This window comes from Aythya marila, assembly GCF_965140915.1.
Source record: "Aythya marila genome assembly, chromosome: 20".
Lineage (NCBI taxonomy): Eukaryota > Metazoa > Chordata > Aves > Anseriformes > Anatidae > Aythya > Aythya marila.
Window position 1 is genome coordinate 7835253 of NC_139061.1, and position 14052 is coordinate 7849304.

The following is a 14052-nucleotide window of genomic DNA, read 5'->3' on the forward strand; positions in this document are numbered from 1 at the left end:
TCACTCTAAGGCTGAATGCCCAGTGCTGCAGGAGTGGACGTTTATTTTGTCTGAGTTACAATCAATAACTTGTATTTTCAACAGTTCTTTATGTTTTGCTCTTCTCAAGATGAGCAACAGGGAAAGATGTAAACAAGAAAGCTGCCAGTTTGGTATGGGGCAGAAGGTCCTGTCTCGTCCACGAAGACAGTAAAGCAACTGGATGATGATGAAGTGACCATCAGCACTCTCTGATCTGGAAAACAGCTTTAAAAACACGCGTCTACAGTGTGTAGGCTGCCTCCTTAGATGGCACATACCAGGACTCAAATAACAATCCTGTGGCTCAGCACGTCCCTTCTCTGATGATAGGAAAGGGTACTGAGTTACGATTTCCTGTTATTCCTCATGTGAACCTCTGTACTCATTATTCATCCTAATGGAACCATTTTAAATACACTGTACGTGTCAAGCTCTGGTCCATGCCAGCATGTTCATCTGTAGCTCCTGATCTGAGCCACTCCCAGACCTCCTTTAGTCACGCTAGATTTCATGTTAGTCACCTTATATTTTGGGAGGAAAAGTCACTGAGGTGAAACTGGAGATTGTGAGCTGAAACTGACTCTGTGTAGTTTGTACCATGGCTTTATCTGCCTGCAGTGTGGGGCAAGGCCCACAGCAGTTGCAGGTTTCAGTGAACTGTGCTTTGTCCTCTGAAAACAGGGCCTGCGCTGAACTGAAAGGCAGAGTATATTTTAGGAGCTGATCAAATGGCCTCCTGTCTGCAGGATGAGCAAATACTAAAATTTGTCCACTCTGAAAAAGCAGTTCCTGTGTAAAAACCAGAGTGAGTGTGTAATGAGTCTGTGTAATATATACAAATACGTTACTCTCAGCTCACCTCCACAATTAGTTTGCCACATTTTAAATGTAGAAGGCATTTTGAGAAGCCAAATTCTGTTTCAAGAAAAAGAACTACAAGACAAAACTGGATGAGCAAAATGCAGTCTTGTTTCAGAAAGTTATAGACAAAATATTCGTTCTACTTCTTCATTTGTTTCATGTTTATTACAAAGGACTCTTAAAGCTCAAAATTGGGTCTCACATAAATAAACAATACAAGAGCTTTTTAGTAGGTCTCTGGCTGATGATAAATTTCACTGGTATTCTGATTGCAAGTCCTAAATTGTAGTCGTTGCATGTTGTGTTGTCAGTATACGTGGGTGTTGGGCAATGCTCTGTTTTCAAAGAGTTAACAGCTTTCACTAGGATATTGATTACTTCCAAGCCTGATGCAAGGCTTGCCAAACTCTAGTAGAAATAAGTAGCTTGATGAAGAATGTTTTGTTCTTACATGTAAGCTTCTGAGACAGTGGGGGGAAAAAAAAAAAAAAAGAATTATTCAGAAGGAGGATGGGAAAGACAAGAGGAAGAAAAGTCCAGTAAATCAGTTGTCTCTTTAGGAGTATTGTGATATTCAAAGTTCAACAGCTGACCTGTTTCAGTGTTAAAGTACAAAGGTGCTTTTCTGCCCCATCCAGCTCTGCTTGTATAACAATGACTCAGCTATGTAGACCTGGCTAGCAGCCTGCACTGAGATTCTGTCTATAAGGGCATTTTCTCAGCAAAAGCAGCACTAAAAGCAGCTACATGTTTGTGAGTTTAAGAAAATTAAGAACTGTGGATGTTTTTCATCTAACAAGCACAGAACTAGAAGTAGTTTATAGCTAACACTATGTTTAAAAGAACTAAGGTAGTTAGTACCACATAGTTTGTACAGAGGACAAAAATATCAATGCTTGGATTTTAGTCTCAATATTAATAAAGGGGAAGCTTTCTGGCCATTCTCCTTACCATCAAGGGATCCAAGCTGGATCTGGAGACAAAGGGGCTGATGGAGGAAGGCTGTTCAGAATGGCCTTGACAATATTTGGTTTTGTTCACTGTTAGAGAGACTGAATTGAAGCATATTAATAATTATTAACAGCATTGTAGAATTATTCCTTCTATCTTTCCATTTTTTCAAGATGCTTCTCTGCTATACTGCTGAAAATCCTCACCCCAGAAACCACATGCTCAATCAGCTCAGACACAGCAGAGAGAACGTGAACAAAGAGAGCTCCTTCGACTGCAGTGCAGTTTGGATCGGATCCAAGAGACTCGTAAGCAGGAGATAGACTGCAAAGACGCAGACATGTAATTTTTAGAATAGACCTAGTTATTGTTGCTTTCACTGGCATAACGTGCAGGCACAAACCTGTGATTTTAGGCTGATGGTGTCTTTATAAAATGCCCTTCAGAAGTCTCCTTACATCAGAAGCATGCGAATTGACACATATTTCTCTGGGTTATTTAGACCTACAGAGAAGGACGCGCCCGAACATGTTCATGGTGGCAGCACAGCCCCAAAAACAAAGCTGTATCCATGTGTCTTGCGATCAAACTATACTTTAAACAAAGAAACAAATGAGTGTTGCCCATTTCCCTTGTTTTATTACAAATGTAGCTATTTGTTTTTCTTAAGTGTTCAGCTCCTAAAGTTGGTAGCTTGTGAAGGACTTTGTTTATTAAGGTATTTTTAGCATAAGGCTTAAAAAAAAAACAAAACTCGGTGAGTTGTCTTTTTTTGGTAATCTCAATATTACAGCCCATCTTACTGTACTTTGAATTTGTGCCTCGTTATTTTTGTAACCCTTGAGCTTGGCAGTACAAGGACAAGCAGTAACATGCCACGGCTCTATTTGTCTTAAGGCTGGAACTTCAGCAGACTGGGCCTTATTGCAGTGTTACAGGTTTAGGGAGAAAATATTTATCTCCATAAGCATAAATAGGTAAATATAATTATCCTGCGTCATACGCAGTGAAAGAGACCTGAGGTAGGTATGAGTAATATTATGAGGTAGAAAAATACATTGTTTTTTCCTGGTGGCAAATAGCCCTATTTTTGTTTGGACAAAGGAAAAGTACTGAACTTGCTACTCCTACTCAGATCCTCTGATTTGCTGGCTGTCCCAAGTTAAACCCTTGGAGCTAAAGATAAACAGATTGCTTCATTTGACATTGCTCACGTCGAAATGCTGTGCTGTTGCTAGGGCATTAGTGTACATAAAAACAGACCTAGTAGTGTACATAAAAAACAGACATTGTGTTCTAGAATGTACAAATTCGTTGGAAACATTTCTCTGACCCCAGGTTCTTCTCTTCTGAAAGCAGGTTATTTTATACTGCTGCCCAGTGACCTACTTTTGAAACCACTCAGCAAGAGATATGTGTCCCCAAAGGCAGGCCCCATACCCTGGCAGAGGCTGGAACCACCTGTGCAGTCAGGCCAGTCACAAGATATGGATTTCTGCTTTTTCAGGTTTGCATTTATTTATATGCAGTCCACAGTCAGCTGCTTGCTGATTCTTACTCATCTAGAGCTACTGAAGGAAGGGCAGGATATATGCTAAATACTTTTGCTTTGAATAACCACAACAGTAACAGTACACCATTTAAGAACAAACATGTCTCCTCTGTATCAAGCTTGGGTAGTGAAATATTTTCTGAAGAAATTCTGAGGTAATGCTGAAATTCAGTAAAATTAATTCATGAGAGTGTTACTATCAGCTTGGGAGACTGTTCTGTACACATAATGTGTGAAAACGAGGCAGAATCTGGCATGCAGTGTATAAAAAACTGCATTATGACTTCAAAAAAATCGTACCTTTCAGCCTGATGATAAAATATCATCAAAGTACAATAATGAATCTGTGCAGATAGGAATTGTGTAACAGTCAGAGTACACGGATTTACCACAGAGAAAAAGCCAAGGAACAGGAAAAGAGATGTTTAAGATCCCAGAAACAAAGGAGGTGGGGTTTGTACAGGCATGTAGATGTCTATCCCAGCTTAACAGTTAGGACAATTAAACAAATCCAATCAGTGGAGGCTGAAAAATGCTAACGATGGCCTGCATAGAGTAGCTTGCCAGCAGGCTATGGAGATTAGTTTAATTCTGCTAGGCCGTGGAATTGTGCAGACAAAGCCAAACTCTTTTGTTTATCTCTTCTGACAGAGGGATACCTGAGGAAAATAACGAGGCTTTTTGCATGGAACTGACAAATTGAATCCACTGTTGTTTCTAAACAGAGCCTACATTCAATGGCAGCATTTTGCTGCCTGTGCTTGCCTTGGGTAATGTCATTTCCCTGAAGAATGACTTTCAGGAGCCGTTATTAGCAACGTATTTAAAGAACTGCCTGCGGTAGAGCCATCTTGCTGGGATTTTATTCTTATCTGTTGATTTGAATATTTAGCCAGAAAACAAACAACTGCTTTCACAAGCAGTTTAGTCATAGGCTTGAGCCATACTTAGAAAAAACAGAGGAGGGAAGGGCTCCAGTATTTTCTGGAAATACACAGTGAAATCCTTAATGCAAGCCTGATGTGCACAAACACAGCTCAAGGCTTTAAGATTAGCCCGTGGTTAATCTCCAGTTTAGCAGACGTGGCCTTTCACATTTATAAATATTACTTTTAGTTCCTCTCAAGGCTCCAAGGCATTGTTTGGCTGCTTTGGATCAAACCTCTTCCACCTTGGCACTACACAAACAAAAAGAAGCTATTGGAAACACTGAGCAAAACTGGCAGCGTAACGAAAACAAATGTAGTGTTGCTCAAGTTTGCCATTTGCTCTAAGTTTCTGTAGCTGAATAATATTCCAGAGGTTGGTTATTGCCACAGAACCGTCTCTCAATTTTCCAGTTACTGTTTTCCTCCCTTCCTGTCTCTATATTGTGAATAATTGTTGTTAGGAAGATTATTTTCTTTTTACTGTAAAACAGGAAGTGCTAGCAGACATAAGCCTTGCTAGAAGAAACCAAAGGGGTTTTTTTTGTTTGTTTTAATGGCAGTACAGCACGTAGCTCTGTATTAAATCCTGCCTGCTCACATGCATGCTCATGCTTCCTGAGTAGAGGATTTACCAGAAAGTTCATCTGGGTTCACCGAGGGAGCTAGAAGCAAATGAAACACAAAAACCTTTTTGGTTCTTGCATACTCCAGTTATGATATAAGTTGAGTTATGAGCCAGTCTGAAAGGTCTAACGAGCTTTAATTACGGTGAAGCACATCGCCACATCAGCTTGCAGCAGGAAGTTATTCCATAACCTGTTCAAGGCTTCCTGTTCTGAAGGCAAGTAAACAGCTGCCTCAGTTTGAAACGTCAGCATTTCACGAGGGCTTCACAGCCTCGCACTAAAAAGCCATCAGCCGCCCCAAACTGGCCCAAAGGGCAGCTCAGGAAACGGCCTCGTGACAGGGCGTGCACACAGCCCATAACGCATGACGCACCGGGAGGCACAAACACTTGCCAAATTTCTAAGCGCCAGCGTTTTCCACCCTTTCTAACACATTTCTGCCCTCCTAGGCGCTCCCCCACGGCCCCACACAACGGGACCGCGCCGGGCCCTGACAGAAACGCTTCGTGTCCTTCAGGGAAAGGGCCAGCGAGGTGCTGCAGGGCCTCTGGAGGCCAACAGAAGGCTGACGCCAGAGGTAACCCGTCCCTTCCCGGGGTGCCCGTGCCCCTCTCCCCGCCAGGCACCGGGCACCGCTGGGGGACGCGAGACGACCCCACAAACACGGCCCCAAAACAGACCCCGGCCCCACAGCCCCTACGCGCATGCGCGCTCCCCCCGCCCCTACCGAAATCTGCCCCCGCCACAGGAGCCGCCCTAGCAACAGGGCTGACCTCACCGCGCACCAATCAGAGCTCGGCAGCGCTCGAATCTTCCAGAGTTTTCCTCGCGGTCAGCCAATCAGCACCCGCCTTCCTTACTGCTGCACCAATCAGTGCCGAGCTTCCAGTCGGTTGCAGTGTTCGTTTCACCGCACCTCCAGATCCATCCGCGCCCCCCAAAATTTGGGGGTTTTTGAGGGGCTGAGGCCTGACGCGAAGAACCCGGGACCCCCCTCGCTCCTGGAAGGGGGACGGCCGAGGAACGAAGGCGGGTGCTTCGCTCAACGGGGGTCTTTGGCTTGGGACTATTTTGAGAGGCGGAAGGACACGTCAACGTTCGGGGGCGGGGCCTCCCTGACAGGAACTGCATAAATACGGGCGGGGCTGCGTCACCGCGCAGAGACACAGCTACAGACAAAAAGGAACAGAGTTCGGAGGGAGCGGAGTCCAGGGCCGAAGACGTGAGTCGGGCGGGGGGGCGGAAATCGGGGTGAAAAGCCTTAGGTTTGTGGGCAGGGAAGTAGAAAGTGCAGCCGGGGGTTTGTCGGGCGGTGTTTCTGTATTCCTGGTCGGTGGCGGCGAGGTGCGGAGCGGCTCTAAATTCCTGAGCGATGTTACAGACGGGGTGGGGGGGTGGCCGCGTAACCGCCTGGTGAAGAAGAGGGAGCGGTTGAGGGGAAATGGCGGAGCCTGCCGTTGGCGCCGGAAGCAGGCGCTGAGTCACGGCCGGGGCGGGCGCTGGCTCCGCGCTGCAGTCGCGGGTTGTTCGCCTGAAGCCCTGCGGCAGCTGCGGCCCCTACTGGGTGCCCCTGCCGCATTGCTGCGGCTGGAAGGGGAAGGGGCTGGCAGCTGGGGGCCATCCGCCTAGAGACAACGTCAGGGGTCTGTCCTGAGGAGACAGGCCGTTAGAAAAGATGGTTCCTTTAACAGCAACGGTTAGGGAAAGATTGTAGAGCTCGCTTGGTCCATAATAACATAGAAAAACTCTAAATACTGTTCACATAATGCAAAATAGCTGAAGCAGTTGTATTTCAAAATCATAGAGTTTTGAGACTGTATTTTACTGCCTACTTAAGGCTGAAATTTCTGTATGTTTTGCAGTTCAACATGCAGATCTTTGTGAAGACCCTGACTGGCAAGACCATCACTCTTGAGGTTGAGCCCAGCGATACCATTGAGAACGTGAAGGCCAAGATCCAGGACAAGGAAGGCATTCCTCCCGACCAGCAGAGGCTGATCTTTGCAGGCAAGCAGCTTGAAGACGGGCGCACCCTGTCTGACTACAACATCCAGAAGGAATCCACCCTCCACCTTGTCCTGCGCCTGAGAGGTGGCATGCAGATCTTTGTGAAAACCCTGACTGGCAAGACCATCACCCTTGAGGTCGAGCCCAGTGACACCATTGAGAATGTGAAGGCCAAGATCCAGGACAAGGAAGGCATTCCCCCTGACCAGCAGAGGTTGATCTTCGCTGGCAAGCAGCTGGAGGATGGCCGCACGCTGTCTGACTACAACATCCAGAAAGAGTCCACCCTGCATCTTGTGCTGCGCCTAAGAGGTGGCATGCAGATCTTCGTGAAGACCCTGACCGGCAAGACCATCACCCTTGAGGTTGAGCCCAGCGATACCATTGAGAACGTGAAGGCCAAGATCCAGGACAAAGAGGGCATTCCTCCTGACCAGCAGAGGTTGATCTTCGCTGGTAAGCAGCTGGAAGATGGTCGCACCCTGTCCGATTACAACATCCAGAAAGAGTCTACTCTTCACCTTGTGCTGCGCCTGAGGGGTGGCATGCAGATCTTCGTGAAGACCCTGACTGGCAAGACCATCACCCTTGAGGTTGAGCCCAGTGACACCATTGAGAATGTGAAGGCCAAGATCCAGGACAAGGAAGGCATTCCTCCCGACCAGCAGAGGCTGATCTTTGCAGGCAAGCAGCTTGAAGATGGTCGCACCTTGTCCGATTACAACATCCAGAAGGAATCCACCCTCCACCTGGTGCTGCGCCTGAGGGGTGGCATGCAAATTTTTGTGAAGACCTTGACTGGCAAGACCATCACCCTTGAGGTCGAGCCCAGTGACACTATTGAGAATGTGAAGGCCAAGATCCAGGACAAGGAAGGCATTCCCCCTGACCAGCAGAGGTTGATCTTCGCTGGCAAGCAGCTGGAGGATGGCCGCACCCTGTCTGACTACAACATCCAGAAAGAGTCCACCCTGCATCTTGTGCTGCGCCTGAGGGGTGGCATGCAGATCTTCGTGAAGACCCTGACCGGCAAGACCATCACTCTTGAGGTCGAGCCCAGCGACACCATTGAGAATGTGAAGGCCAAGATCCAGGACAAGGAAGGCATTCCCCCTGACCAGCAGAGGCTGATCTTTGCAGGCAAGCAGCTTGAAGATGGGCGCACCCTGTCTGACTACAACATCCAGAAGGAATCCACCCTCCACCTTGTGCTGCGCCTGAGGGGTGGCCGTTAGTTACTGCGCATCTTGCTTGATGAGATTGCTGGTAGCACTTGTGTTTGCACTGTAGTCCTTCTAATGTCTTAAATTAAATGCAAGGTTAATGCAAGCTTAAGTTACTGCTGAACTGTGTGTTGAAATGCTAATAAAGTTTTCTGTTGCACATTACAATTTGTTGTCTTGTCTCAGTTCAAGCTAGTAAAACAAGTATATTTAAGTGACATGCTCACACTGGCTCTTTTCCAAGCCTCTTCTCATGGGTAATGACATTGTAGATGAAATATACATGGATTAAAGTCTTAAATTAAGCGGTAATACCATATTAATTCTGCCTAGAATTTAACACAATTTATTTCCAGGAAGGATAGTGCATTCTGTTAAAGGCTCCAGAAAGCCAATACCAAACCAAGTGAAGGTTGTATGACTCAATTTGCTGGGGTGGGTTTACTGTAGTTTGTAAACTGCAGTATGTTTAAATGGGTTAATGGACCTGAGAAGTGAGTAAATCATTACATTGCCTGACACTGATGTGAGGTGAATTCCCACTTTAACTGTTGTGTAAGCTATGTAAGTAAACTTGCTAGTTAGGCATTTTTTAATGGAGAGAAACTGCAGTTTCACTATTCCAGAAGTGACCAAAGTGAAGTGTATAAAGGGAGGTGGGGTGTTCCACCACTGACTCAGCTGGAAGGATGAACTGCAGCAAGTGCTATTGCTGTGTTGCAGACAAGTTTGGAGGCCTCTATAGCTAGTCGGCTCTGGAAGTGGCTGCCCTGAATGGTGAAGCATTGGGTAAAAGGGTGTCCTTGGGTTGAGTACTAGCATTTTACAGAAACACTTCTAATGCTAAAAGCTGGAGAGCACGGAAGGGCTTTTTAATGGGGGTGTGTCAAAGGATCTTACATCCAAATGGCTGTGGGGAGATTTAAGGTGATGTTGAGACTGGTTTAGTTCAATGTATAATGGTGGGCCTTAAAAAGGGGGTCTTAAAAAGGGAGTGTAGCCATTCTGGTGCCCTTCTACGTAGCTTTGCCCAGGTTGTAAGGATTGTGGCTTTCAAGGTACTTATCTACTGAATTTTGATAGCTGCTTAGCTGCTCAAAGTGAGTTTTGGTACCTGTGTACGTGGCGCTGTGCTGGTGCACTTTATTCCGTACTGGTACCACGTGTTATGCACCATCTGACTTTCTTGTCCACTTTAGTGCCCTAGCTTGTTCCACTTAAATTTCAATTTAATGTTACTGAGCATCTGTTGGAGATGCCTGGTATAATAATGTACCCATATTAGCAGTGTGTTCTTAATAAGGATGCAATCATAAAGACAAAAAAAAAAAAGTTAAGCTGCCCATTGTAACCGAGTGAAGTATTGCTGGTTACAGGGCTGATAGTTTTTTAGCAACATTTAATTCCCTGACTGCTATATGTAGCTGTGCTAGCAGAAACCTGAGTTCAAAGAACAATTGCTATTTCTATCAGAGATTCTTTCCTTCAATTACCTGATTTCCTGCAATACCTTTTTCTTTAATTTATTGGTTTTGTGCTTTTTATACTTTAGACACTTCAGAGTGTCTTTAATAGCCCAGCTGTCTGTCCTTAGTGGACAAATTCCATGAGCAATTTACAGTCCAGAGGGGACATGGCCCTAAATAAATTTACATTACTTATCTCTTTCTGCTCCTGATTTGCTCTATGCTAAAACCAGCTGCTTTATCTTTCATGGCTCATAATTAATAGATTCCGTTTCTCAATTCTTTTAATAATTAAACTGTGCTGCATGGTTACAGATGCAGTTGCTAACTAATCAGATAATGAAGGCTGCAGGTTCAAGGGTATTTTGGTTCTGGTTAGACAGAATTCAGTAAGTGGCAGGTGTCCTTTTTCTTTTTTTTTTTTTTTTTTTTTTTTTTTCCCCAGAGTTGCTTACCGAATGAGAACTGTTGCTGAAGCGTTCAAATGCAGTGTAGAATGCAGACACCCTCTGCAAGAGCAGAGACCCTGGGAACGTGGTGTGTAGACATCAGAGCAGGTCTGCACCAGATGCCCCAGCGTATGCTCACCTTTTCTCTGCCCAAACCAAGCCTCTGTTGAGCCGTTGCCACTGCTGTTAGTGGATGGCTCACCAGCAGAGCCACACGTACAGATCCTGCTTCAGGCTGTTGTTGCACCCGAGGCACTGGGCCATGGGACAAGGGAGGAAGGTTGAGATGCTGTGACTGGGGAGCAGCTCGGGCCTGCTCCAGGCAGCCTGAACTGGTTATGTGCAGAATGAATGTGGCAATAGGCTGTTTTCCCCAGCCTGCTAGGAAGATTGCTTAAGTGAGGGGCATACTGAAAGTTAACCAGCTCTGCGTTTGGCTTACTAGAAATGGCCCAGAACAGCAAAATGACTCAAGTGACATCCAGAGATGCCGTCACGTTGCCGTGCTACCCTAGATGAGGGAGGGGCAGTCTGAGCTGGACTGAAAGGGCTCACTGCGAGAACGCAGGGATGCTGGTGTTGGAGATCCCATTTCTCTTGTAGGAGCTGTGGTTTCTGGTCTCCCAGCTAGCTAACGGAGAGCTGGATCTCACTAGGTGGAATAGGAGACTGCAAGGGATTTCTTTGTTAATTAAAAAAAAAAAAAATCAAACAAACAAACAAAGAAAGCACTTTATCCTGAATTATGTGAATTAGGAAAATGTATATAAAGTTAAGAGTTTAATAGGCTTTAGGCAGAATGTAAGTACCATTAAAATACAATAATCCTAATGCCCCCATATAGATAACAGATTCCAGTAACATTCTTTATCCTGCTGTAACTTGAGCTTTGTGACTGGCCTTTGCATTGTTTCTTACGCTTCAGTTAATTTCTAGTTCTGTGTTGCACTCTCTCTAATTCCAGGACTTCGTGGGTTTTGTCCTTTGTACCTAAAATAAATAAAAAATAAAAACAACAGCCAAACAACAAACAAAAACCCTTCAACCTTTTTTAAGAAGACAAATGAGATAATGCTGTTATACTGGGGTTTGGATATGTTCAGTGGTGTCCTGTGCTAGCAACTGCCCCAAAGGGGAAGTCCTATAGGAAAAACGAGGGTTAAGGCAAGGAAACACTGGGAATACCTCGGTATTTGTGCATTGTCTCCTGTTCCAAAGTCACTGTGTAGTATCTGCATTCAAAGATTATTGGCTGCACAATTTTGTATTTATGGAAAATTCTTCAGGCATCATCAAAACCAGCCTTAGTTGGAATTTGAGTTTCTAAATACTAACTATTGCTGATAACTATTTTAATACAAAGACTAAGTGAATGACTATTTCTCAGAAATGTATGCCTACAACTACTGCTTTTTTTTCGAGCATGTCTTGTAGAGGCTGTTTTCTTAAGCATCAAGAATTGAGGTTCACGTGGTAGCCACTGGATGTCACTATTGCTCCACAGAAGAGTCATTTGAAACGGATTTCGTGTTTTGCTGTTTTTTGATAGTTACTTCTTTAGGCTGTAAGCCTACAGAAACGGATGCATCGAGTACAAAGATACTGCAATTTAAAGAATATGAGAAGTGGATAGTTCCTTCAAAGGCTTGAGAAGTATGTAGATGGGAGCATTTAAATATAATGATATAAGGCTAGTGGTTGACAAAATACTGTCTTGTAAATAAATTGAGTCACCGGGGCCATCAGACAAGTTTTGACAAGGTATTATATTTAGGAATATTTAGATTTTAAATTGAGCAGGGACTGATCCCTCTAATGATAAAAGATTCCATCTGTGTAACTATCATAAATCAAGGTGCTAAAATTCATTCAATTCAGTGTGGGTTTTCCATAACGGTTGTATGAAAAAATGTCTGGCAATGCAAAACCAATTGATATTTCTCCAGGCCTGAAAGTACAGCTTTAAATGAAACAGTCTTCTCTTTTAGCCCTGTGATCTGCGTGAGTTTTGAATGAACTGCTTGCCCACCTGTTCTGGAGAAAACATTAATGGTCTGCATGCTGCTATTACAGCCTTCCTTCTCCTGTGAAGATGATGGTGCTACCTCTTCGAGTGGCTGCAGATCAATGCTGTCATTAAACTGCAAACATCTGTAAGTGGCTTTGATTTTCCATTTACAGCCTACAGAAAATTTGATATTGACCATAAGAGCATTACATTTGTCAGTATTTGGTGGGCACATAGGTGAACAGAGAATACATATTTTAGGAGGTGTGCGTGTTCACATCTTTGCAGAAAGCGGTCTTCCTTACGCTTCCTGTTGCTTTCTCTTTAAGCAGGTTCTGGTCATTGTTTTTTCCTACCATGGGTTACTGTGCTTCTTCATAGAGCGTATGTTGTCTGTACTTTTACTGTAATTATCATCATGAAATGCTTCCTTTGATTTGACTTAAAATTTCACTTGTTTAGAATTTGGAAATTCTAAATTTAGAATTCAGAAGTTTGGAAGTTTAGAATTTGACTTTTCTCTTCCTGGATTCAGGGTTTCCACAGAATGTGTCTCCTGTTAGGAGAAACTTATGTGACATCAGAATTGTGTTCATCACTAGAATAAGTACAGATCAATTGCAAGGTTCCTCCTTGCTCCCCCAAATAAAAGCCTCAAAAGGCAAGAGGGTCATGTATTGCTTTTGAAAATTCATGCTAACACATAGGTGAAAATCAATTGCTTCTTTTTTTTTCTCCTCATATGTAGCTTTGGATAGCTTTCTCCTGAGTCCTAACAGCTATCAGGACTTTAAATACTGGTGGGAAGTACTTGTGAAGCATTATAACTAGCTCACCTAGCTACAGCACAGCAGTGACATAATCACGTTACTGGCCTCAGAATGCTCAGTTGCTGACAAGTATGCATCGGGGCAGACCTTGCGGTTTTTGTGCCTTGCTTCTCCCTCCTCTGAAATGGAAATGGGAGTGTTTACCATGGTGTCCTCCCTGTGAAAGCGTGTGCGCATGTGTGCACGCATACCAAGGTTTCTGTGTTCTCCCAGCAGCTCCATGTTTCTGTTTTGCTGCATTGACCTCTCAGCTGGCAGTGACTCCTTTCCCAGCAAGCTGCACATTCCCCTTCCTCTGTGTAAGCTATTAAAACCAGATGCGCAGAAAGAAGTCTGTTATGATGCACTTTTGTGGGCTGAGTTTGTTCCTTAGTTAGAATGGTGAGCTGACTCTCATGAAAGCTGGGGGAAAAGCCCAAGAGGATTGAAATCCATTAAGTCTGAGCCAAACTCCCAGGCCTGATTCTATGTCTGGTACCTAAGTAAATTAAGTGCAACAGGGCCACATTCCAGGAGACCCCACACCCTCCTGCAGTCCTGTCAAAAGAGAATTGCTTTGGGTTCTGTTTGGGCTTGTGGCAGCTTTGGAAGGAGAAATCCATAGCCAGAGTTCATCATGTCATGATGTGGCACATATGTTCTCAATGGTTTTGGATCAAGTGTTGACTAAGCTTTGAAACTTCCTGTGGGATGTGCCCCTGTTATCAAGCTATCGATTCAAAGAGCTCGGTACCATTCTGTTAGTTAATGAGATTTTCTAGGTGAGCTCTAAATCACATACATGGCTTTGTAAACCACCAGTCCTCTACAGAGTATGGGTGAGAATCACTCCTCAGCCGTTTTGTTCTGGGGAAGGCCACAGAAGGTGCTGAATGTCATCCTGCACTGATGCTGCTGGAAATAATGATCATATTGTTTTTTCGTCTCACTTCTGTTAAAAGTAGGACAAAAAGAGCCAAGACACTTCATGTGGCCTCAGGTTTTCTGTGCCCAGAGGTCCTGTATAGGGAGTGATAAGTGAAAGGGTGCTATTGTGCATGCGTGGTCTCAACTACAACCAGTTGTACAGCCGTTTTCCCAGAAGCAGCCTCTCCAAAACTCCCCTTCCTTTGGAGAACCAGCACATTAA

General features: G+C 44.5%; 2 protein-coding genes across 7 annotated transcripts in view; both read left to right on the top strand.

The window, feature by feature from the left end:
• PIGL (phosphatidylinositol glycan anchor biosynthesis class L) overlaps window positions 1-5707 on the top strand; it is a 70468-nt gene extending 64761 nt beyond the window's left edge. For 2 of the 6 annotated variants that reach the window (XM_082776180.1, XM_082776185.1), the window contains 3 exons: window positions 2007-2141; window positions 3193-3340; window positions 5390-5707. The gene's annotated coding sequence lies outside the window, so the exon portion shown is untranslated. Of the gene's footprint in view, window positions 1-109; window positions 1278-2006; window positions 2641-3192; window positions 3341-5389 lie in introns of those variants that run through there. The other 4 variants (XM_082776182.1, XM_082776181.1, XM_082776183.1 and 1 more) reach the window with 4 other exon arrangements.
• A 296-nt stretch (window positions 5708-6003) lies between these two features.
• On the top strand, window positions 6004-8338 carry UBC (ubiquitin C). The gene is made up of 2 exons (XM_082776177.1): window positions 6004-6162; window positions 6803-8338. Exon 2 carries the CDS (start codon window positions 6809-6811, stop codon window positions 8180-8182), a length of 1374 nt encoding a protein of 457 aa, XP_082632303.1. The 5' UTR covers window positions 6004-6162; window positions 6803-6808; the 3' UTR covers window positions 8183-8338.
• Window positions 8339-14052: the final 5714 nt, after the last annotated feature.